General features: G+C 47.9%; 3 protein-coding genes across 9 annotated transcripts; all 3 read left to right on the top strand.

The window, feature by feature from the left end:
• Window positions 1–86: 86 nt before the first annotated feature.
• Window positions 87–13,755, top strand: SNAPC4 (small nuclear RNA activating complex polypeptide 4). Of its 3 annotated transcripts, none has more exons than XM_048325685.1 (23): window positions 87–636; window positions 1,293–1,339; window positions 1,712–1,876; window positions 2,260–2,385; window positions 3,043–3,121; window positions 3,455–3,536; window positions 4,071–4,175; window positions 4,667–4,739; window positions 5,006–5,170; window positions 5,387–5,534; window positions 5,814–5,920; window positions 6,187–6,281; window positions 6,427–6,521; window positions 6,790–6,875; window positions 7,338–7,739; window positions 8,126–8,215; window positions 8,444–8,678; window positions 8,768–8,838; window positions 9,161–9,259; window positions 9,486–9,513; window positions 9,937–11,996; window positions 12,491–12,621; window positions 13,251–13,755. In XM_048325685.1, exons 1-22 carry the CDS (start codon window positions 471–473, stop codon window positions 12,608–12,610), a joined length of 4,644 nt encoding a protein of 1,547 aa, XP_048181642.1. In that variant the 5' UTR covers window positions 87–470; the 3' UTR covers window positions 12,611–12,621; window positions 13,251–13,755. The 3 variants fall into 3 exon arrangements, with proteins under 3 accessions (XP_048181642.1, XP_048181641.1, XP_048181643.1); XM_048325684.1 differs by having other exon boundaries at window positions 7,335–7,739; XM_048325686.1 differs by having other exon boundaries at window positions 544–1,197; window positions 7,335–7,739.
• Window positions 13,328–21,987, top strand: CARD9 (caspase recruitment domain family member 9). Of its 5 annotated transcripts, XM_048325697.1 has the most exons (15): window positions 13,329–13,414; window positions 14,271–14,394; window positions 14,508–14,604; window positions 15,942–16,164; window positions 16,508–16,645; window positions 16,998–17,323; window positions 17,728–17,907; window positions 18,083–18,232; window positions 18,506–18,634; window positions 18,745–18,936; window positions 19,491–19,532; window positions 20,123–20,168; window positions 20,794–20,864; window positions 21,376–21,464; window positions 21,645–21,987. In XM_048325697.1, the coding sequence occupies exons 4-15, from the start codon at window positions 15,981–15,983 to the stop codon at window positions 21,739–21,741; spliced, it is 1,644 nt and encodes a 547-aa protein (XP_048181654.1). In that variant the 5' UTR covers window positions 13,329–13,414; window positions 14,271–14,394; window positions 14,508–14,604; window positions 15,942–15,980; the 3' UTR covers window positions 21,742–21,987. The 5 variants fall into 5 exon arrangements, with proteins under 5 accessions (XP_048181652.1, XP_048181654.1, XP_048181655.1 ...); XM_048325695.1 differs by lacking the exon at window positions 14,271–14,394 and having other exon boundaries at window positions 13,328–13,414; XM_048325698.1 differs by lacking the exons at window positions 13,329–13,414; window positions 14,271–14,394; window positions 14,508–14,604 and adding an exon at window positions 14,650–15,620.
• Window positions 21,831–23,715, top strand: DNLZ (DNL-type zinc finger). Its single transcript, XM_048325983.1, has 4 exons — window positions 21,831–21,834; window positions 22,032–22,330; window positions 22,744–22,883; window positions 23,409–23,715. The coding sequence occupies exons 1-4, from the start codon at window positions 21,831–21,833 to the stop codon at window positions 23,578–23,580; spliced, it is 615 nt and encodes a 204-aa protein (XP_048181940.1). The 3' UTR covers window positions 23,581–23,715.
• The last annotated feature ends 28 nt before the right edge of the window (window positions 23,716–23,743 follow it).

The following is a 23,743-nucleotide window of genomic DNA, read 5'->3' as shown; positions in this document are numbered from 1 at the left end:
TCGACATGCCAAACTGCACACCAGGCTTCTCCATCCCTTCCCGCGGTGCAGCCACAGCCATCGGATCGCTGACCCGCGAATGGACCAGACAATATCCCTGTCGCTGCTGGGCTGGGCCCGCGGCCCCTTCTCCCCTCGCACCCCACAATTCTCCCAGGTTTCGGCTGGGACTCTGCGAGCATCGCAGGTTTTGGCTGGGGCTCTCGTTGCTGTTCTGTGCCCTGGCCGTGGAGGGGAAGGGCCGGTGGTTGGGTGGGTGTTCGGGCCGGCGGTGCCGCGGTCCCGCTGGAGGCTCGGCCCGGGGCGGGCTCTGCGGGCCCGGGGCCGCCCCCGGCCGTGCACGTGCGCCGGCCCCCGCCCCGATTGGCTGCGCAGCGTCACGTGCTGGGGTCAGCTGACCCGAGCGCGCAGCAGCGATTGGCGGAGCGGGGGGGCGGGGCCAGCACAGCCCCGGGAGCGGCGGTGCCGCCATGTCCCGCGGGCCGGGCCGGGCCGGGCCCCTCCGCTCCCCCGAGGGCCTCGACCTCGATGCGGAGCGGGAGAAGATCCGCCGAGAGATCGAGCAGCTGGAGCGTAGCCTGCAGCCCGGCGGGGCCGACATCCCTCTGGCCCTGTCCGACTCCAGCCTCAGCTCCGGTACGGGTTCGGGGGGCGGGCTCGGGGCGCTCCCCAGGCGGCCGCCGGCGCCGGCACTTTGCACATTCCCTTTGCACCCAAGAGCCCAACAAACGCCGCCAGCAGTGAAATCGCGAGGCCTAAGCGAGCATCGCAAACTGCTGTGTGAGCTGCACCATCGCCCAGCCCTCCTGCGCCTCCTAAAGTTCATTTTCCAAAGCCAGAGGAATCGGTGACAGTTCGAGCTCTCTGTCCGGAGAGGCTTCACCCACCCGTGCTTTGATCGTGCGGCTCTGTGTAACTTAAGCCGGACGTCTGTAGCACACCCGAGTGTTGCTGAGGGGCTGCTGGTGCGAAGTTTGTGTTTCTCCTGGCTTGGAATGTTCACTTGGCTGCACACCCGGGAGCCTCTCGTGTGCAGGACCAGGATGCAGCTTGGTTGTTGCTGTAGTTATCCAGAGCTGCTCTTTTCCTTCTCCAGGACAAAAAAAAAATAACATAAGTGGATATAACCAAATACACTTTTTACTTGACAACGTTGTCAGGATCCAAACCCTCTGATGGTCATGTCACATCTCTCTGGTGCTTTTTCCTGTGTGTCTTTAATTGAAAATATTTGGTTTTAAAGCTTTTCTTTTACCCCACTACAATCAGCGTTTTTGTATTTTGTCTAACAGATGATGATAATGAAGATGATGATGATGAAGATTCTCATGCTGAAATGGTAATTGTTTTCTCTTTAAGCATGTATTTCCACCTGTCTATTGAAGAGAGCAGGAGGAAGGGAAACGTCACCCTTTTCTGGGGAAATCCAGGCAATTGCCTTGGCTTTGTGCTCAGTAAGACCTGGAGTTTGGGTATTCCTGCCCAGGATTTTGTTATTCAGTGTCAGAGATTTCTTCCTGTGACAAGTGCCAGGGTCAGAGGCTTGCTGGCTCTGGTGCTGCTGCTCTGTGTCCCTGCAAACCCCACAGGCTGTGGTCACTCAGCAGGTTCAGCTGAGGAGGGGCTGAGTTACAGAACTGATTGATACAGACCTGCTTTTAAAGCAACTCTTTCTCTCTCTTTTCTCCCTAAATGCCTTATTTCCCTCAAGGAAGTGGAAAGAGAAGAAGACAGCAGTGATGATGATGATGATGATATTGAAAGCCTGCCACAGGATCCAGAAACCTGCCTGCAGATGAACTATGTGTACCAGGAAATTATCAAGGAAAAGATTGAGGAAGTGGAGCTGCTCATTGCACAAAACAAAGAACAGCAGGTGAGCAAAGCAGGAGTGAAATGTTCATTTCTGTGCTTTTCTGGGTGGCCATTTGCCATCTTTCCTTCCCCTCCAGCCCAAGACTAATGTGGGTTTATTTGGCTGACATTTCAATGCTTTCTTACAACCAAAAGTGGGTATTTTACATGTTATATTTTAGCTTGTTGTAGCAAGTTAGTGTTTTATTCATCTCTTTAATCGTCTGCAGTGCACTGTGTAAACTCAGGAAGCTCCAAATCCTGCCTTTAACTCTTGCACTGATTTACAGCCTGGTGCTGCAGATGAACCCTGCTTGGAATGTTTGTGGTGGCTCAGCCACTGCTCTCTGAAATCAGGAATTCGAAGGAGACATTGATGTTGTTCAATTTATTCTTGTATTGCAGAAGGAAATCATGTGTGAGCTTGATGGTTCAAAAACAGCAAAGGCAGGAGATGGCAGAAATCTACCAGCAAATGTGTTTTTGGGTCATTTTATGAAGCCATACTTTAAGGATAAAACAACAGGAATTGTAAGTAAATATAAGCAGCTTCCAGACTGACATGTCTTCAGTGGTAGATGCACACTGTAATGTGTTTAAACTGTTCTAATTTCACTTGTGTGACTGAATGTCACCACTCAGCCTGAAACCTTTTTCCTCTCACTTGTCACTCCCCCTCTTTTGGAAATGTTTGTTCAGCCCTGTGAGTTCTGAGGGTATTGCAGCTGCCAGGGGCTTGAACATTCTTGGTTGCAACTTAACTTTATTTGTGTTCATCTCCGTGACGCAGTTCCATGCTGCAGTTTAAAGCACTCATTGAAATCTGACTGTCTGTGAAACTGAGTTTTCTCTGTATCTGAAATTTTCTGTATTTTTTTAGTATTTTCTCGGGCAATTATTAGTACTTTTTTTCATGTGTTTTTAAAAAGTCATCAGTAAAAGGAGATCTTTTTGTGGTAGCCAAGGTGTCACCATCTATATGTTAATATATTCAAGCAATGCCTGGTAATATTTCTGTTTAAATTATGTATATGTGAGTTCTTGCTAACAAAGCTCAACACTGAGTGTGACAGTTTGCCCAAGTTTGAGTTTCCAGTCATTTTTGTAGCAGTTCATGCTGGAGTTTTAAGAAGAAACAGTAATTTTGTCTGACTCTCCAGTGTATCTAACCTTTCTAATCCTCATCAGGGCCCTCCTTCCAATGAAGATGCCAAGGAAAAGGCAGCTCAGGGCATAAAATCCTTTGAACAACTGCATTCAGCCAAGTGTAAGTCTGTGTGCTGTTCAGTGTTCTAGAAGAGCTACAACATGTATATACTCATACAACAAACATATATATTCATGGCCAGATGAGAGAAATTCAAGGGACACCTGCAGCTCCAGATGCTCCCAGGGTGATTCCTTTATCGGGGTCTCTTTGGAGATCCCAATAAAACTGAGCCGGAGGCTGTGCCTTGCCCGAGTCTGACATGATGTTGGTGATTTGGGCAGGGAACTCTCACTGCAGAGCTGGAGGACATTCCCAGGGGCGCTGGGAGCAGAGGGTGTCTCTTGGCAGTGGTTTTGCTCTGATGTCTGGCTGCTCCTCTGTTTCATTTAGGGAAAACTAGAGAGAAGACGCTGCTGCAGAAGTCCGTGGTGAGCGACCGCCTGCAGCGCCTGCTCCAGCCAAAGCTGCTCAAGTGAGTACTGCCCAAAAATCCTCTTTTCTCCTGTTGAGAACATTGTATGGGAGAGGAGGAGAAGGTAAATGTGGAGATTCCACCTTGCTCCAGCAAGTTCCCGTGTTAGTTGTTTGTGTTTGTGGGATTTTATAGCCATCTATTTCTTCCCATTGGCACTGTGGTATAACTTAAAATACTTTGCAGGGCTTGAAGTTGAAATTGTGATATGTGGTGAGGCCTAATGGTGTGTCCAGCAAGGGATTTCTGTGCTGGCACAGTCTTTATTGCTGTTGCAGCAACCGTTGATTTGCTCTGTAAACACCAAAATTACTTATCTGAGACGTGTTCTGGGTCAGTGATTGCATTGAAGGGGCAAAAATAAGGTAATGAGTGTGCCTTGTGGGAAAACCTGGGAGAACAGTTTTGTGTGGAAATGAACTTGAAGGGAGGAGTGATACTGATGGGGAAACTGTCTCTGCTGTACATCTTCTGATGCCATTGACCTCATTCCCATCTGTCCTATTAAGTAGTGCTAAAAATGTCTTTGAACAGGATGAGTTACTGGAATCAGAAACTGGAGAAAGTCAAGACTGAAACAGAGAAACAGACCTTGGAAAAGCAAATCAAAGGCTTGGAGCAAGAAATAGAGTCAATTAAGTAAGAAGTTTTTCTGTGTTCTTGGTGAAAAATGCAATGTCTCAGAGTTGTGCTCTAAAAGTTCTCTCCTTCCACTTCTAGATGTGACATTTGGAGAAATGTTTATTTGTGTTGGCTTGTAAAAAATTAAGTTCTGTTGAGGCTCTGCAGCTCTCTCATCTCCACAGTTCTTTATTAAGAAATGTGTTTGGGCCTTGATACACGAAGTGTAGTGTCTGTACCCAGTAGAGAGGTGCTGCTTTAAGTGGTTCTTACTTTAGCAACAAAGGACCAGAGAGCTCTGAAACTTTTTGTACTTCTGAGCTTTTGCTCGTGAACTAATCTAGAGCAACATATTTGGATTAATTGTTTCTCCTGCTAATCTGAGTGTTCCCTTCTTGTGGAAGTCGGGAACAGGTGGGAGGAATGAGATGAGGCAGGATCAAGAAGACAAAGTGTTTAATTAACCATTTAATACAATTCTGTCTTTTTCTTTGTACCTTCTGCTTTAGCCAACTCCCAGAAAGTGACTTAATAGGAAACAGATTCGATGAGCATGACTGGGACAAGATTTCAAACATCCATGTGAGTTGGGGGATCAGCTGTTTTACTGCCTCTGATATCTGTGTCCTTTCTCTGGAGAACCACCTGACCTGGTTTGCATCCAGTGTTTGCAGCTTGCATTTCTGCAAGCTGACCGTTAAGTGATTTCAACTTGTTAAATTTGGGGATTTAATTCTGGAAAACTTGGCAATAAGACATATCTGGAATGCAAAATACTGGTTTTCCTGTTTGTCCAGGTGTCTTAATCTCAGCTCTGAGACTAAATGTATTTTTGTTGTTTCTTTTAGTTTGATGGACAACGTAGCTCAGAAGAACTGAGGAAGTTTTGGCAAAATTGGGAGCATCCAAGCATCAACAAAAAGGAATGGACTGAGGAGGAAATAGAGAGGCTGAAGCAGATAGCTGCTAAACACAACTACCTGGACTGGCAGACCATTGCCCAGGAGCTGGGGGTAAGGTCTGAGGTGACAGGTTGGTTCATTCTGGCTGTACTTTGCCTCGTGTCAGGTTTAAAAAACCATGTTAATGCTAATTCACTGTTAATTAATGCTTTCTGAGAAGTGTCCAAGAACAGTACCAAAAACGTTTGGTACTTTAGCTTTTCCCTTTTGCTTTTTGTCCTCATAAATAACCAGTTACCTGCTTCTCTCTGTTTACCTTGTGTTAAGACAAACAGGACACCTTTCCAGTGCTTGCAGAAGTACCAAATCTATAACAAAGATTTAAAAAGGAAAGAATGGACCAAGGATGAGGATCAGATGCTTTTAGAGCTTGTTCAAGAGATGAGAGTGGGAAGCCATATCCCATACAAGAAAAGTAAGTGACAAACCTTCCATTCACCTGGAATGCTTCATTCTCCCATTCTCTTTTCCTTGGTGGAAGCTTCCTGTACCTGCCTGGAAGTTTCATTATATCAGCAAGAACTTAATATCTCTTGGACCCTTTATCCATCTTGGAAATTTGGCTGAAGCTGCTTGAGCACCGTTGTTTGAGAGATTAAAGTGCTGCTTATGACAGTCACTGCTTGTAACTGTTGTCCAGATAAAGGAAGAAATATTAATTACAACAGAGTTAAATAAACCTTTTAATTTCTAGTTGCTTATTACATGGAAGGAAGAGATTCTGCTCAGCTGATTTACCGCTGGACAAAGAATGTGGACCCCAGCTTGAAGAAAGGACCCTGGACAGCAGAGGAAGATGCTGTAAGCTCCATTCTCTGGGCCTGGAATTGCAGGGTGGCAGTGTTAGACTGCTGAGGTGTGGCATGGCTCTATCTGAGCTTTAGCAGTGGCACAGAGAAGTGTAAAATAGACCAAGGTGGGCACTTTACAGCTTAAGAGGGCTTAGAAGCCTCTAAAAGTTTTGTTCAGAGATTTGCACAGGAAACAAATAGAGCTGCTGCTGTCTCAGGCCTGTTAGGATTGATACTGGTGAGGATTTCAGCTCTTGTTCTGTCTGATGCCCACAGATGCTGATGGCAGCAGTTACGAAGTACGGGGCGAAGGACTGGTACAAAATCCGCACGGAGGTGCCGGGCAGGAGCGACGCCCAGTGCCGAGACCGGTGAGTTCAGGCCCGGTACCAGCCCCTTAACCAAGGGAAAGCTCTGATTAGGAATGCTGGGTTTGTTCAGCCTTGGAGTGCAGTGATGATCTGATTTTTACAAGCAGGATTGAATGTTCCTGACTGCAATGTCTTCATTTTGAAGGTACTTAAAAGCATTGCACTGGGATGTAAAGAAAGGCAAGTGGAGCTTGGAGGAAGAGGAGCAGCTGATTGAGCTGGTTCAAAAACATGGCCTGGGTAGGTGTTTCTGTGGCTTAATCTATACAGGTTTAGAGGTGTCATTGAGGTTTTCTCCTCTTTCATTGTAAGCCCTGCAGGCTCTGCTTTGTACTGATGATTGCAACTTCTTTATGTTGTGTGTTGTGGGTGTTAAGGATTTGAGATCCATTCATGCAGTAACTCTGTCTCTTATCCATGGAAATGTATAATATGTGTGTGATGGCTGCACTGAAAGGCCTGCTGCTGAGTTTGTGGCACAAATAAAAATGTTCTGCATCCTTTTCAGGTCACTGGAGTAAAATAGCTTCCGAGCTGCCACATCGGACTGGCTCCCAATGCCTGAGCAAGTGGAAACTCATGATTGGTGCTAAGGTATTGTGGAAATCCTGCTATGTCACAGTCCCATCTCTTCAATTAAGTTTCTCTAACCTAAAAGTAGAATCCTATGAAATCAATTTTAAAAATGACATTGATTTCACATGATCAAGGTTTTTGTTGTGGATTTCACAGTTTAATTTTTTGATGTGGAAAGCAGCCTTTGTTCTGAAGGGCTGAAGTAAATTTGCTATATATTTGTATATTATCTAGAATTCTTTACTGCCTTGAAATGCCTGTAAGGATGGGATATATGTAGGTTTTCATGTCTGTACCTCATGAATTGCTAGTTTTAGTCCCAGTCACTTGAGAAATTCTGGCTGCTTAAGACCATATTGAAGGTGGTCTTATTTCCAAAATCTTGCTTCCTTTGAAAAAGGAAGCTTACTGATTTGAGAAAGTTGCAAGGCAGGGGTGGACACTGACTAAAACTTGTCTGTGCTTGTTTAAATCAAGAAGAAAAGATCTGGGGCGACCAAACGGCGTCATGCTGAGGAGAGCTCCAGCCCTTCAGAGAGCAGCAGTGAGGAGGACATGGAGCTGAACTTGACAGACAGCTCAGAGGAGGAGGAGGTGACCAGCACCACAAGGAAGAAGGAGTATGCAGTCCCCAGCATTGACCTGTGGATCCCAACAGGGACTGACATGCAGGAGGCAACGGGAGAGAGATACCAAATCCAGTCCCTCCTCTCTGCTGCGAGGGCTGGTGCAGGGACCAGCTGCAGTGACATTCCAAGGGCAGCCTGTGATGGAGACAGAGCTGCTGATAAATCCTCTGAGCTGTACACCCTGCTGAAGGGCATTGCACAGCCCCATTCCACAGACGTGGTGGTGAAGAATGCAGCAGAAGTGATGGCCAGGGTGAGCTGGGATGGGAGCTTGGATCAGAAGTTAGAAGGGAAGTGCAGCTGCTGCAGTAAGGGGAGGATGTGGTGAGCAGATAACATCTTGCTGTTCATTCCCTTGTACTGTTAAGCCAAAAAATGTGAAGATAATTACCCAGTAAGTTCTGATTTTTGGGTTTTGGTGGATTCCTCACACAAAACTTTTATGAAATAGGCATTTGGTGTTGCGATGATGCACAAGGATTAAAAGTAAAGGTCTTCACGTCAGGGTTGATTTCATTTAATAAGATACCTTCAATAGCAGGAATGTTGAAAACTTGTACCTGCTGTGCATATCCAGTGCTAGTAATTTTCTGTGAGTTATTTTTCCTTCTGTCTTTTCTCATGTGCTTTCCCCTTCAGGCTTCCCAGAGTGGAAAACAAGTGCTGCAGGTCAGCCTGGAGGATGTGAGAACAATATTAAAGAATAACACGAGCTTCCAGAGGAGACTTGTGAGTGCCTCTTGTGTGTTGTCTGCTCTTGTGACATGAGCACTGCCAGGCTGTGCTTAGTAGGAATTTTTTTTTATATAATCATAGATCTTGCACTGTAACCCCAAGAGGAAAAGCTCACAGTTTTTTGTCCTAACTGTCCTGTGAATAGTTTGTTCTGGGACTAATGGCAGAACCTTCCTAATGGGAACTCTTAATTGTGTGTTTTTTCATGCACGGCAATTAAAGATGCTAAGACCTCCTGGCAGCCTTTTAGCCAAACCCCCTGGAGTGGGTGCAGCTGTTGGCCAGGATGTCCAGGGGCTGCAGGAGCTGCCAAAGAGAGCTCAGCGCTGGGCCAGGGAGCACTGGAAGCGGCTGAGCCTGGACAGGAAGCTGCTGATGGCAGTGACCCCCTGGGTGGGCAATGTGTTGCTGCCCCGCACCTTGCAGGCTGGGAGGATGGCTTTTCACCAGACAAAAGGTACTGGGGACCCATCCTACCTTTGTCCCTGCTTTCTGATGTCTTCTGAGTGAATTCCCAGCTGATTGCGATGTCGGATTTCTTTCCAGCTGCTGCTATTCAAGAGAAGGTTAAGTCAGTCAGTCTTACTAGCACTCCCCTGTTTGCACTGCTCATTCAGGTAAGTTTTACTGTTTTAATAGCATTACCTGCTTTCAAACAGTGCTAGTCTTTATTTTCCAGCATTTGAGGCTTAAATAAATGGTTTATCTTTGTTTCTTAAACAAATAATCTAATTAATGGATTCATCTGCCCTCATGGCTTGCATATGAAATTTCTTAAATAAATCCTGCATCCAAAATCTGATCGTGCCAGGGCTTTTTCTGTAAGTGTAAAATGCCCCCAGAATCTTGCATGGGAAGCATGTCCCATCTATCTTGTTCTGTCACTGATCCCACAAAACATTTTTGTACTCAAATGTTAATGAAGCTCTCACCTTGCAGCTCTTCCAGATTGATACCAAAGGCTGTATGAAAATTATTAAGGAGAGGAAGCTGAGGCAGTTGGAGCTGCTTAAGGCTAATGCAAGGAGTCCTCAGCAGGTATTGTGTTTTTAAGCTTTTCCCACTGAAGTATTGCCAAGTAAACACTTTAATTGTGTGGCCACACAGTTTATATGTGTGTTAGCAGTTTGGTTTGGTTCAGAGGCAGAACAACATGCTGGCTGTATGGCCAGGAGCTGGCAGATGTAGGTTTGATTCACATCTGTGCTGTTTTAATCATCTTTAGATTTATCAGAAGTATAATTTAATATAATTTTTTTTACAGGCTTCCCAAAATACGGAGACTCCTTCAGGTACCTATTTTTATGATGTGCAAGAACTTTCACATAATTCGTCACTGTTACATTAATGACCAGTTTAACTGAAGGAGAACTTTGGGGACAAACCCCCATTGTCATGCTCATTTTTGCTACTCTTGGATCTTTAAACATGTTCCCCTTTGGTAAGGACTGGAAAAAACCCTGGAGGGCTGGGGGACCAGTGGCACTGGACCAGTTCAGTGGGGTGTTAAGGTGCATTCCTGGCCCATCTTTGATTTCTGGGGGCAGTTACCACTTGTTCAGTTGTCAGGACACGGCTTGATTAAATCAGAACTTTGGTGTTGTAGGCATTCTCACACACAGGAATTTTGCCACATCCCTTGATGTTTAATAGCTGAAGAACGGCTTTTGAAAATACTGTTCATTAATTGTAATTTTATTTCCTTTCCTCTGCAGGCAATTCATCCCAGCCTTGTTCCCAGAGGAATTCCCAGCGGGGCATACCAAGGAATACTGTCAGGAGACCTCTTGCCTTGAGAGCACGAGAACCTTCCACTGGTGCCTTGGAGAGCTGTGCAGCCGTGCAGGGGCAGGGGCGGAAGGCTAAAACTGTCTTGGAATTGCTGCGAGAGAAGCGTTTAAGGGAGTCCCAGGCCAAGAAGGCCATGCAGAGGACAGTGCTGGTTGCCCCACAGGTGCTGGTTTCAGGGCCTCTGATAATCCAGCACCCACCACAGCAAATCATTCCCTCTGCACAAGCAGCAAGCAAACCTGCAGCAGCTGCTGGTACAGATAGCCAAGTACAGGGTTCACCATTGCCCACAAGGACTTCTTCTGCAGGTTCTGCTTCTGCGCTCGTGCCTGAAAACCATTCCTCAGCAGTGCCAGAAACTGGGGAAAGCCCTGGTTGCTCACAAGGGACAGATCTACAGTCTAAGAAGGAGCTAAAAGAGCAAGCTCTGGAAAGCAGCCCTGAAGGAAGGGGTTTTCCGGGCATGGATCCATCTGCAGCAGAGAAGGCCCCAGACCAGCGAGGGTGCAATGGTCAAATCACAGCCAGTAGCTCAGCTTCAGCAGTGTTGCAAAACCAGGCTTTTGTGCCACAGCAGATCACAGTGGTGCCCCTTGGCCTGGAGTCTGGCACCAACAAATTGTCCCTTTCCACTCCAGTCACCTGTGAGCTGAAGAGTAATGGGCCACAGCAGAGGCCAGTCAGCCTGCTGCCCGCTCTTGTCACTCCACAAGCTGGTTCACCCGTGATGCCCAACAGCATCCTGCCCTTGGCGTGGGTTGTCACCCCCCAGGCTCTGCTCCCCAGTGCTGTGCAGACTGTGGTGGGTGTTCCCCAAGGAATGCCAGGTGCTGCTGGGGGAAGTCAGTGTCAGCCAGCTGTGACTTCCACTGGCAATGTCTGTGGTTTGGGAGGGACTCCAGCTGGAACAAATCCACCTCAGCCCAGCAGTGCAGAGACAAAAGGGCCAAGTTCCCAGCTGGCAGGAGTTCCTTTGGGAAAGGACGACCAGTCCACAGTTCTCTTACCTGTGGCCTCAGTGAGTCCTGGATGCAGCACATCCAGCGTTTCTGCTGTAACCCCCTCATGTTCAGATGGCTCCTCCATGGCTCCAGACTCCTCTGCTCCTCCAGCTGCTCCTCCAGCTGACAGCCCAGCCCCGTGTGCTGTGGTGCTGCCCCAAACACAGCCCCCTGCCAGCACTCAGGGCTCTGATTCCCAGCCCGTGCCCAGTCTCACCAGCTTGGGAAAGAGCAGTGACTCTGTCACAACAAAGAGATCATCCTCCAATCCAGACAGCATCAGGAAGTGTGTTGTGCTCCAGCCAGGAGCTGCAGCTCCTCACAGCAATGTCCCAGGGAGCTCTGGTTACTCTGATGCCCAGGCACGGAAGAAGAGACCCATTGCCTCCAAACCACCAAGTGCTGATGTCCCTCCCCAGCCAAGCACTTCCAGTGCAGAGAAAAATCTCCTTGACTTCAGCCTGGTCTCCCTGGAGGATGAGGGGCTGGTGAAGGAGTGGCTGAGTGGGAAACGAGGGGTCCAGGTGCCATCACTGCAGACCAGGCTGCCTTATTTGCCACCTTTTCTCTGCAACATAAAAACCCTCTCAAAGCTCCTTGTGCAGAAAGCAGCCCTGGAAGAACAAGCAGCCTCTCTCCTGCCCTCTGAGGCCAGTGGGGATGGGGGCACTGGGGATGTCTTCCATGCTATTGGAGAACTGGTGCAGCAGAAACTGGGTGATAACCCTGCTTACCTCCTGCTGAAAGCCAGATTCCTGGCAGCCTTCACACTCCCAGCTGTCCTGGCAACTCTGCCTCCTCCCAAAGTGACAACAACTCTGTCAGCCAGCAGGAAGCAATATGAGGAGAGTGATGACGAGGAGTGGCAGAGTGAGAAAGAAGTGTCTGAGGAAGAGAGCTGTGGGAATGAATTAACAGGAGTACAGGAGGATTGGAGACTTGGGGATGAGCCTGGAGACAAAGATCTTGATTTACTAAACCAGGTAAAACAGATTCCAAGGGCTAAAAGCAGAATGTTACTGCCAGATAAATATTGCACTGGAATCCAAGGGGAAACCCCCACTGTTCTTAAGTGTAGCAGAAATTTGGTCCTTTTGAATAAACACAGTTTTACAGCTGATGCAAGGAAAAGCTCTGCAGCTCAGCTGGGAGGGTAAAAGCCCATGGTTTGTATGGCACCTTAAACTTGCCATGACAGTTCCCAGAAGTGGGTATCAAAGCTCCCTTCCCCTTTCTGTTTATAATCTGCTGCCCTGACACTTGCATTTTTGAAATCAGGCCTTTGTTCTCACTCTGAAAACTCTGATATTTTGTGCTGTCTCTGACATTGGTAATGGAATGTTGTCCCATGCTTCATTGTGAAGGTAAATGAAAAACTGTTTTAGAAATCTTGCCAAGCTCCCTAAAATAAAAAGGTGGCTGAAGGGGTTATTTGCAGTTCTTGTGGTGTTGATCATCTACCTTGCTTCTGTTTCAGGGCATGAGGGCTGAAGAGAGCGCTGCTCAGTCTGCCTTGGGCTCCTGCACTGATGTGGCTGATGCCAGAGCTCCTCAAATCAGGAGAAGTGCCCGCTTCAGGAAGAGGAGGAGGTTATGAGAAGGAAATGTGTGAGTAGCTACTCAGTGGTTTGTACTTCTTGCTGAGAAGCTGAACCACATTTGTCTGTGGTTCAGCTCAGACAATGAATCATGACCCCAGGAAAGGACTGAAATGATCTCTGCTCTCGTTCCCTGAGGACACAGAGTTCTACACTCACCATCGTCACAGCCTAAGGCTGATAGTATTTTGGGGAGAGGGAAAGTTGACGTCTCTATGATAAAATTATACATCAGACTCAGGAAATTCAAACATTTGGCAGCCTTTTAGTTCATGCTCTGCCTACTTAATATGCACCTAGTTGGTAGCACTCTACGGGCTTGACAGTGGAGTTTTTCTTTAATACTTCATCCTTGAACAATTTAGTGGGGTTTGGGGTTTATTTCCCCTATTTGGCTTCATTTCTCTGTGGTTATAGCAGGCCACCTTCTGTAGGGTACGAATGGGTGATGTCCTAATTTCTGCTGAGGCTTTTGGAGCACTGGATGGAATGAACATGAACAGTGTTTGATTCACGTGGTTGTCAGATGAGACTGGTTGGGGTGTTTTTTTTCTTGAAAATTCGTTTTAGTAACTCCAAAAGGGCAACTTCCCTGTGAAAATGCTGTGAGTGATAGGAGCTGTTTGTGCTTTGTTACAGGGGTCACTGGAATGAGCTCTGCCTTCCTGCATGGCGGGAAGGAGATAATCTTTGCACTGTTCACCTTTATCACTTCCAACACGCTGACTGGATGGACCTGGGGAAGAGGAAGATGCTGGATTGATTTTTCCCATCCCTCAACAAAGTCTGCATCTGTAGGCAAGGTGCAAAAATGAAGGAAGCTGGCTGGAGGGAAATCTTTCAGGCACAGACTTCTGCTCTTTCAAACTCACACCTGTCATAGATGCTGGGGGGGAATATTGCTGGAAATCTGGGGAAACAAGCAATGGTGGTTATTTATTTCCTTCTTGTGTTAGCCCCTATTTATGTGAATGTTTATCCATGTTCAGAATATGTTAATTGGGTGGTTTTTAGTGCTGTGAAAGTGGCTTTGCTTGGTAACTGACTGAATACTGTGGAATAAGCAGCAGATTAATTTTGTATCAAAATGAGTCTTAAGTATTTGTTGAAATACAGATGTTTTATTTTTCTCACTTAAAAATTACTGATGTATTCTGTGTGGGTTTTTTTCCTGGTAAATAGTGCTTTTAATAATGTGTGTATGAGAGTGATTGCTAATGAGAAAAATGAAGTTTTCAGGCTGCATGAAAACCAGGGAGAACGTGGGGAATGAATATTCATGTGCCTAAAACTGCAGGATTGAATTAGGATTCTTGATTCTTCCACAGCCTGCCCTGTACAGACATCACAAATCACTTAAAAAAAAACTTGTTTCTTCATTTATAACCCAGCAATTTCTGTCTCGCAGAGAGGTGCAAGGTTAGCTGAGGCAAAGCTGATAAAATCTAGAAGGAAAGTGCGGTGAAAGCTTCATTCCACTGCACTGACTGAACTTCCCTGAGTGTGGTGGGGAGCTGTGTTGGGAGTTCCATCTTTTCTGTGAGGTCTCTTCAGGCAGAGCTGGGGGCAGAGGGTCACTGGGTGCCAATGCTGCTGTCACTTGGTGTCAAGACATTGGGGAGCAATAGGAATGATTGTGGAATGGCTTTCCTCTTGCAGTGTACTCTGTTTTCCATAAGCCAGTACAGATACCAGTTTTCCAGGAAATTCAGCTGTGGCAGGAGCTGCTGCACAGTTGTGGGTGCTGTGCCCAGGCTGTTACAGTGAGGCACTGGTGGGAAAGGTGAGCTGTGCTCTAAACGATTGTTGGCCTTTGCAAAAGCTGCTCAAAAGGTGCTCTTGTAATTTGATTGTGGGAAAACTGTATAAGCAGCAGCTGTCTTTGTCTTTTTTCAGGATTAAATTGATTTGTCACTAGAATAAAACCTCACAAGCCTAACTGGTCAATTAACAGACACTCTGATTACCTTCAACAAGGGCACAGCTGACACAGGTACTGCATCTTTTTTTAGTGTAAAGCTAATTTAATGACAAGAAACACAGGCTGAAAGAATCTCTGAGCATCTCTGCTCTACTCCTAATGATAACATGGAAAAACTCTCCATAAACTTAGAAAGCAGAACAAAGAGTGGAGTGGGAAGCTAATGGGAACATGTGTCATGCTGCCATGGCATCGGAGCCTGTGTGCTCTCCAGGCTTTTTTAAAACACACTTTCTGAGTGAGTTCTGGGTTCAGCTCCAGGGCTGTGGGAAGGTGGGGAGGCAGGCACAGGTCTCCTGGTGATGCTCAGCATCGTCACAATGCTGCTTGCTGGGCTGCTCCTCTAAGTGCTGCCAAGGCCACAGCCTGTCATTTGGGAATGATGGGTTGTGTTCCTTGCTTTGCCAAGACTTGACTCCCTTCCCCTCAAAATACCGAGTTGTCATAATTATACTGGAAGCTTGAGGACATCCAAAATTAGAAGCATCAATATAGAAAGCATCCTTCTCAGCTGAACTCCTAACCAAGAGCGAGTTCTTGCTGCCACCTGTTTTCCTGGATAAAGATGTTAACACCTGGAAAGCCTTTGAAGAGCCTCTTTCTTCTAGTTTTGTGGCTTGTTTCATCTGCTGAAGTCAGCTGCACACACCTATGGCTGTGACTTTCATTCTTTTCAGTGTTTCTGACCACTGCACAAGGAAACTTTCTGGACCCCAGTACGTACTTGAGTAGGACAGACTAGAAAACAAAACCAGAATTAATCTAAAATCACTGCCCATGTGTCGCTGCTGACTCATGGTGCCATTACCATCTTTCTCCTCCCCCATCACCCATTCTGGCTTCCCCTTTTTTTATATATCTCTCTCTCTTTTCCTTCCCTTTCCTGTCTCAGGGTATAGCGGAGTAGTTTCCCCTTTTTTCTCAAACCAGTTTTGATCCTGGAATCATCTTTTCTCTAGTCAAAATATAGAGGGAGGCTGCCCCCAAGACAGGTTTTCTCAGAGCCAGGACACAGGAGGAGAATCAAGGTTTGTGACTGCAGAGGCACAGGTTGGTGATACAGAATGGCTGATATTAACAGGGAATAAAAGTTTATTTTATGGCTCTGAGGTAAAGTGTCAGCTCTTGTGAGTGTCAGATTTGGTGTCCGTGTGGTCAGACAGAACGCAGGGATCTCAAATGCTGTGAGGTGGAGAGGGAAGAGTGAACTGCTCGTGAAGCAGAGGCAACAGCTGATTAGGACACATCTGCATTCTCAGTCTGTGAACATCCTTGCTTTCACCACCACTGCCACACTGCTCTGAGAGGCTCAAGGTCTGCTTGTTTGTTTTTTGGTTGTTTTTTTCCAGACAGGACAACGCTGCTCACTGGTTCCCCTCACTGCTGACATGCTGGAAGAGGATAATGATGAGATCTGTTGGAATAACCTGGAGAACTTCCGTGTGAAGCTGATCTCTGTGATTGACCCTTCCCGGATCACCCCTTACCTGCGCCAGTGCAAAGTGCTCAGCCCGGATGATGAGGAGCAGGTTCTCAATGACCCCAGCCTGGTCATGCGCAAACGGAAGGCAGGTGGGAGCACTTCAAATACTTCTGTGTAGTTCCTAGGCCATTGGTTTGGGATTGTCTGGGGAGTTAGACATTGGAAGGACTGCCCAGGGAGGTGCTGGTGTCACCCTCCTTAGAGGTGTTTAAGCAAAGCCTGGATGTGGCACTTGGTGCCATGGTCTACACAAGGTGGTGTTCAGTCATAGGATGGACTCAGTGAGCCAAGAGGTCTTTTCCAACCTAATTGATTCTGTGATTGGATCTCAGGGACTTTTGTATGTGGAGGAAGTGAAGCCTTTTTTTTTAACGTTACAAACAGGTAAAGAGAGAAATAACTGAACAGAATCTCCTGTGGCCATTATTTCAGGTGTTCTCCTGGACATTCTTCAGCGAACGGGACACAAGGGCTTTGAGGCGTTTATGGAGAGTCTGGAGCTTTATTATCCCCAGCTGTACAAGAAAATAACTGGCAAAGAGCCCAGCAGGGTTTTCTCTATGATTATAGGTAATGTTTGTGTTCTCAACAACATCTCTTCCTTTGGTGTTGCTGTGCAGAGTCGGGAGCACTCCCTGCCTTGCTCCCTGTGTGCTTCGGAGGAGGGGTTCTGGGAAGAACAGCCCTGGTGTCACTGGCTGGACTGGGGAGGGGGAAGAGGACGCAGAAGGCTGAATTCTTCCTTCCGCCCGTTGTGTCAATGATTCTGTGGTGCAGGAAGGCACAGAGCAGAGAGGCACAGTGGGGATAATTTGATCACACATCATCAGGGTTGGTTGCAGTGATCTGGAGGGGAAGCTTAGCTCAGTGTGTGCCTGGCAGCAGCCAGGACAGCAGTGAGTGACCCTTGCCCCCCAAACAGACACGGCTGGGGAGTCTGGCCTGAGCCAGGTGCTGATGAACGAGATCATGAAGCTGCAGAGCGCGGTGCAGGAGGAGCAGCGCAAGGCGCAGGAGCTGACGGTGTGGCTGCACTCCAAGGAAGACGCCCTCAGGGAGATGTGGGTCAGGGACAGCCTGCTCCGCAAGCACCAGGAGCGGGCCCAGAGGATGAAGGAGGAGAGGGACAGCCTGAGCAAGGAGCTGCGGAAGTGCAAGGACGAGAACTACAACCTGGCCCTGAGCTACGCCAAGCAGAGCGAGGAGAAGAGTGCGGCCCTCATGAAGAACAGGGACCTGCTGCTAGAGGTCAGTCACAGTTTCTCCAGCTTCCCCCTTCTTACCTGGCCCCTGGGAGGCTGGGCTGAGCACCTTGTCTTTGCCAAGGATGCTCCAGTCCTGCATGAAGCACTGAGCATCTTCTCTAGCATGTGTCTTCGTGGTCTCTAGCTCAGCCCTCCTGTGTTTTACAAGCTGTGCTATGAATAATGACCAGTCTTTCCCTCACACAAGGCTGCTCTCACAAAGGCAGCACAGGAACATGTATCTGTTAGCACACAGGCAAGATTCTGGTTCCCAGAGCACAACATTTCCTGAGGAAAACAGAGCTGGGGAGAAACTTGCCCCACATTTGTCTGGGGAACAGAGTGAGAACTGCTTTTGCAGGCCAGAGCTTCCTCCTTGCTCTTGCTGAGCTCTGAACCTTCTCGTAGATCGATCACCTGAAGCACAGCCTCATGAAGGCTGAGGATGACTGCAAGCTGGAGAGGAAGCACACGATGAAGCTGAAACATGCCATAGAGCAGCGCCCCAGCCACGAGGTGGTGTGGGAGATCCAGCAGGAGAAGGAGCTGCTCTTGGCCAAGAACCAGGAGCTGGAAAACACTCTCCAGGTTGGTAGGGTGGTTGGGTAGGGACTCAAGGGATTGTCTGTAGCAGCCAGGGCAGCGATGCTGCAGTGAAGATTGTGGGGGTCAGCTGTTGCCCAAGTCAGATAGAGCCCTGAGGGGAGAGAAGCAATACAGAGTTAGATGGTGGCCCTGTCTCACTTCTTCCTTTGTCCTGCAGGTCGCCAGGGAGCAGAATTTGGAGAAGAGCCTCTCCAAGGATATGCTGGAGAATGACTGCAGCCAGATCCTGGAAGAGCGCCGGGAGCTGGTGAACACCATTTACAGCCTGCGCAAGGAGCTGCACCGAGCCAAGGTGCTCCAAGACAAAGTAGGTGCTGCTGTTCAAGTTCCTGCTGAGGGTCATGGATAAGACAGGCAGGTGAAGCACCTGCAGTGTCTTGCCTGTGGAGCTGAGCAGCTGCTCAGGAGCAATCCCTGCTGCTCCTACTGTAGTACCTGTATTTTAACACTCTGTGTGTGGCAGGTGACAGCTCAGACACCCCACAGAGCTCTGGCCAGAGCAATCTGTGGCACAGAGCAGGAGTGGGGTCAGTCGGGCTCAGGTTCTGCCCACAAGCAGGTGCTTTTGACCTTGTCTCAGCAGTTTGCAGAGGAAAAAGAGGTGCTGGAGCTACAGTGCACATCTCTGAGGAAGGACTCCCAGATGTACAAAAAACGGATTGAAGCTGTTCTGCAGCAGATGGAGGAAGTGGCTTTGGAGAGAGATGAGGTGATAACATATTCCTCACTGCTTATCACTGCTTTGCTGCTTGAAGTGGGCAGACAGTGCAGCCCTGCCCGTGCTGCTGTGTGAATGCCACGTGTTGTCCCTTTGCACAGGCTCTCCTGACCCGAGAGCAGTTCCACGTGCAGTATTCCAAAAACCTGGTGGAGAAGGACGCCTACCGCAAGCAGATCCGGGAGCTGGGGGAGAGATGTGACGAGATGCAGCTGCAGCTCTTCCAGAAGGATAGTCAGCTCCTGGCCACTGAGGCCAAGCTGAAAAGGTTGCAGCTGGAGCTGCCCACACCGGTATAACTCTCCTCCCCTTGATGGGATTGAGAAGCTGAGGATGGGGTCAGACTGTGGCTGTTCCCAAGCCTTTGCACCTGAGCAGCTCCAGCTCAGCAGGCAGTGACCACCTGCTTGAGCCACCATCAAAATTAATTAAAACCACTGCAGTGCAAATGCTGAGTTTAGAAAATGAAAGATAGGATGGTTTCTATGATCTCACCCTGGTTCCAGGCATGGAAAAGCTGGGCAGATGCAAGCTAAGGCCAGCTATGTTTGTATTTGGAGCATTTCCAAAGGTGGTGAGGGGTTCCTCAACCACCAAAGAGTGACTCTATTTAGAGACTGGATGTGAGCCATTTTGATGAAATGGGGAGCTAAGTTTTCTGGAACTAAATTAGATACATTTTAATTAAGATGGCATCTTGTGTACTTTCTCGAGTGGCCAGACAGGAGTGTAGGAGGCAGCAAATCCACACTTCTGTGTTTTCTGGAGCTCTCAGTCTCCTGTATGTTCCCTTGCTGTCACTTCCTTGCTTATGAGGAATGATTAATCTATACTGGTTTTGTTTCAGACCTCTGACCTGGATGACACCTCCTCCAGAGATTCCCAGGAAGTGAGTAGGGTGCCTTGTTTACCTTTCACTTTCCTCTGGGATGGTTTCATATTCTTCACCTGTGCTCAGTTCCCCAAGTATCAGCAGTTTCTCACAGCTCAGGCTTATTTCAGTGACATCAAAAGGTCCAGAGGCAGCAAAAGAGTGACAGAATCTCCCTGTGTCCTGAAATTTTAAGTGTAGGACACAGTTATGGCATTAGTCAGTGAGATTTGTTGAGTGTAAGCAAATCGAGGGAATTGAATTGTTTTGAATTGCTTCTAATTTTCCCTCTTGTGTGAGAACAGGCAAAAATAAGTCTTACCCTGGGGCCATCAATAGTAAAGAGTTTCACTTAGTTCATAACTTCAGTGAGGGAGTGATTGCCACATTGTCTGGAGGCCAGAAGTATAAATGAGGCCAAAGGAAGCTGGATCTACTCACGGAGGATAAATCTATGAGTAAATCTGTAACTCCTGGCTCACTCTGCTGTTTGCTGGCAGCAGCAGGGAGAGGTTGGTTCTAGCATGTCCTGGGGTTTATATTCCTTTTTTTTGCTCATACAGACTGAGGGACAGTTCTGATGTTCTTGCTCTGTTTCTGTCTCACAGCTTGCTCTTCACAGTCACCTGGATGAAGATACACAGACAGCTAAAAGTAAGGGTAAAACACTGAGTAGAGTTCTGGAGAGGATGGTCCATTCTGTTTTGCTCTCCTGGAAGATCTAAATGATGGGAGATTTTTCACAGAAACTGAAAGACACTGTTCCAAAAAGGCTTTTTTATTGTTCTACTTCTCTCAGTTTGAAAATGTGTATCGTGACAGCTGGTCACTACAGAAGGAGTTTCACCAAAATATGGTCTGGTGTGAAGTGCCAGGATATTCACAACTTGGGGAGCAGGGACAAATTATGGTTAAAATAATGATTAATACGTTTCTTATGGTGACCTCTGACATGAATATTATTTTTAATGCACTGAGCACAGGAGCTGCTTGGCAAAGGTTTGTTTTGTTCCTGCTTAAGTAGGAAGTGGAAAGCTGTGTCCCTTCCCGAGTGTGGTGGGGAATTCCACCATCCTGGGCAAGATTCAGGGCTCAATTAAAATGAGAAGTGACTTGTGATTTATCACAGGATGAAGTTCTGAGTGCTTTGGGCTTGGTTTCAGTTCTGCTGTGGACTCTGTGCAGTTACATCACAGCTCTTCTGTGGAAGGACTGCTGCAGGGAGAAGTTATTTTGCAATGGCAACCCTGACTAAAGCTGTGTTTTTTTCATCTTTCAGAAGATTGCCTGGAAGGAGAAAACGAAGAACTTAGCCCTCGAGAGAGCAATCTGCCCCCAAAATCATCAAGTGTAAGAGAATCTTTGTGGGCTCTTATTTACTATGGCTGGGGTTTGTGATCTTTAATGTTCTCATTAATTATGGATTTACCAGCTTAGAGAAGCGTGTCAGCAGCTCCTGCTTTATCAAACTCTGAGCACTTAGTGCAGAATCCACCCTCCAAAAAGGGTGAACTCTGAACAGCAAAACATTTACAGGGGACATTTCTCCATTTGTGCATAAAAACTTCCTCTAATTACTTTCTTCCCTTCATCTCTGGGTGGGGATGTTTTCCAGTTTAATTGTCTGCAGTATTACTTTTGGTGCAGAAAAAAGAATCCCAAATTTACAAATGTGAAGGAATAAATGTAGTAAACCCATGTGAAACAGAAGTGTTACAATCCTGCCCACACAATAAAGAACCTGCTGTACTTGACTGTGCAGATGAAGGAAGCAACCTTGTGTTAATACTGATCTGAGTTGATCTGATGAGGAATAAATTCATATTTGTTTGCATTTTTGGGGTTTTTTTTCCATTTCAAGGAGTGTGGCTTGGCCAACGAGGAACTGGCAGAAAAGGAGAGGAGAAGGATGAAGGACTGCTTTGAGCGTTACCGAAGGTCTGCGCTGCAGTAAGCAGGGCTTCCCTGGAAAATATCCATGATTTGTATTTCCCCTTTCCTGTCACCAAGCTTGATTCATGGAGGGCATAAAATCAATCGCAAAAGGGACTAATACATACTAACAGTATGAAATGCTGCTTGTTTGCAGAAGATACCTTCTAAAAATGGTATGTCTGGTCTTGTTTTCAGAAAAAGAGCAATGAGAAGGGTGCCCAAGGACCGGCACCACGAGGCAGACTGGGAGAACACCTCGGGCAGCGACAACACCGACACCGAGGGCTCCTGAGAGAGGGACAACACCAAGGTCCCTTGGGAAGGGACAACACCGACACCAAAGGCTCCTCAGGAGCCAACCCCTGAGGGAAACACCAGCCTATGCGTAGGGTGCCTGTGCTTCTCAATTTCACTCTCGATGGACTGTTTAGATTTTAAAACCATCCAAACAACCATTTATGAAAAGTGCTAAAGTGACACTATTGTTTGGCTCTGACTTCCCCGCAGTTAATAAACACGTTTAAATATCTACGTGTGAGACAGGGCCGGGCTGAGCCGCTGGTTAATTAAGCGTTAATGAAGGGCAGGTCCCGGGCGCTGCCCGCTACCAACATGGCCGCCGCGGCCGCCTCAGGGCCCGCCCGGTGCGCATGCGCGGTGCGATGCAGCGGGCCGCGCTGAGGGCGCTGCTCCGCGCGCCGCCGCCATGGCGGCCCCGCCGCCCTCCGCCCGGCCTGAGGGGCCCGGCCCCCACCGCCCTAGCGCCTCTCTGGGGTCCGACCCGCACCGTCCCGGGGCCGCTCTGGAGCCCGGCCCGCCCGCTCTGCACCGCTCCGGGACCGCCGCCGGCCACGCACTATCGCCTAGTGTACACCTGCAAGGTGGGCCGGGGGGCTCTGAGGGCACCGGCGCTGGGGTGGCCGGGGGGTTCTTGGTGTAGCTGTTTTCCTAGTTTTAATCTTGCAAAGACTTAATTCAGAGTGGAAGAGCCCTCTGGAGGTGTCTAGTCCAAGCTCCGTGTTGGAGGAGGATGCTCGGGGTCTTGTGAGTATCTCTGAGGGTGGAGATCCCACAGCCTCTGTGGATGCTCCTCATTAGGGAGCCGCAAAAAGCAGTAAAACCCTTCTCAGCCTTTGTGTCTCGGGCTGAACTCACGGCATCGTAACATGATGGAGCCGACTTGAGATAGTTAGAGGTGAGGGAGGGAAGAAGCTTTTAATGGCAAAAGTATTTTTGTCTTAAAAGTCCCTGGAGCTGCAGTTACTGTGCTCATAAAATGCACTTTGTTTTTCAGGTTTGCCAGACCCGCTCAGCCAAATCCATCTCTAAGGCCGCCTACCACCGAGGGGTGGTGATCGTGACATGTCCCGTCTGCAGAAACCACCATGTCATCGCCGATAACCTGGGCTGGTTCTCCGACCTGGAGGGAAAGAGGTGAGTGTGCCAGCAGGATCCTCCTCACACCCTGCTCCAGGGTGCAGCTTCCTGAGCTGATACCTTGTTTCAGTGATGCTTTTAAAATGCGGCTCATACTAAAAACAAAGTTTCCTCCAGGTCATTAAGACACATTGACTCGGTTTTCTGTCACTGTAATATTACTGTCACAGTCTAGGATCCCAATAAATCGGTGTGAAGCTGCAGCAGAAGCTGTGGGATACACAGGGGTCCTTAGTGGTGCCAGCAGGTGATCTGCTGTGGAATTCCAGTGATTTCTAACTTCTCGAGATACCTTTTAAGACTTCTGTTTAGCTGTAATTGCTAAATTACTGATCCTAGTGGATGAAAACAGTCCCTGAAAGTTTGGGTGGTTTTCTGTGGTGAATTTGGGTGGTGTTCGTGGTGATGTTCCTGTGATTCACTGTGTCGTGTCAGTCCTGAGAGCGGAGTGCAGCGAGCCTGTGTGTGACTGTGTTGGGCCTTTGCTGTGGTGTCACTGTTGGTTCTCAAATCGCTGTCCAGGAATATCGAGGAGATCCTGGCAGCCAAAGGGGAGAAGGTGAGACGTGTGGCTGGTGAGGAAGCCCTGGAACTGCTGCTGGAAAGCTCGGCAGAGCCCAGGCCCCAAGGTCAGCTGGTGGAAGGGGACAGCGGGGAAACCCCCTCAGAGCCTGGCAGCAAGGGACACACCTGACACAAGGGATTGTGGCCAGTGGGACAGGTGTGACACATGGGATTTGGGTCATTTGGCTCGTGGCAAGAGACTCTTCACACTCATTCCCCAATTTCAACTGTCTGTGTTTCAAATAAACTCGGGTGTTGGGTTTTCTGTGTTGTGTGTCTTTGCCTTTGATCAA

Source organism: Corvus hawaiiensis, chromosome 21 (assembly GCF_020740725.1).
Source record: "Corvus hawaiiensis isolate bCorHaw1 chromosome 21, bCorHaw1.pri.cur, whole genome shotgun sequence".
NCBI classification, from domain to species: domain Eukaryota; kingdom Metazoa; phylum Chordata; class Aves; order Passeriformes; family Corvidae; genus Corvus; species Corvus hawaiiensis.
Note: the sequence above shows the minus strand (reverse complement) of the source record. Positions and strands in the feature narration are given on the sequence as shown.

What these genes read in the sequence shown, in the direction of transcription:
- SNAPC4 (XM_048325684.1), top strand. Translation starts at nt 471, where the DNA reads ATGTCCCGCGGGCCGGGCCGGGCCGGGCCCCTCCGCTCCCCCGAGGGC. An exon ending in CACAAAACAAAGAACAGCAG is followed by an intron (nt 1,877 to 2,259) that starts GTGAGCAAAGCA and finishes CTTGTATTGCAG; the next exon opens with AAGGAAATCATGTGTGAGCT. An exon ending in CAAGAAATAGAGTCAATTAA is followed by an intron (nt 4,176 to 4,666) that starts GTAAGAAGTTTT and finishes CTTCTGCTTTAG; the next exon opens with CCAACTCCCAGAAAGTGACT.
- CARD9 (XM_048325695.1), top strand. Translation starts at nt 15,981, where the DNA reads ATGCTGGAAGAGGATAATGATGAGATCTGTTGGAATAACCTGGAGAAC. An exon ending in GGTTTTCTCTATGATTATAG is followed by an intron (nt 16,646 to 16,997) that starts GTAATGTTTGTG and finishes CCCCCCAAACAG; the next exon opens with ACACGGCTGGGGAGTCTGGC. An exon ending in TGGCTTTGGAGAGAGATGAG is followed by an intron (nt 18,635 to 18,744) that starts GTGATAACATAT and finishes CCCTTTGCACAG; the next exon opens with GCTCTCCTGACCCGAGAGCA.
- DNLZ (XM_048325983.1), top strand. An exon ending in GCCTAGTGTACACCTGCAAG is followed by an intron (nt 22,331 to 22,743) that starts GTGGGCCGGGGG and finishes TTTGTTTTTCAG; the next exon opens with GTTTGCCAGACCCGCTCAGC. An exon ending in TCCGACCTGGAGGGAAAGAG is followed by an intron (nt 22,884 to 23,408) that starts GTGAGTGTGCCA and finishes ATCGCTGTCCAG; the next exon opens with GAATATCGAGGAGATCCTGG.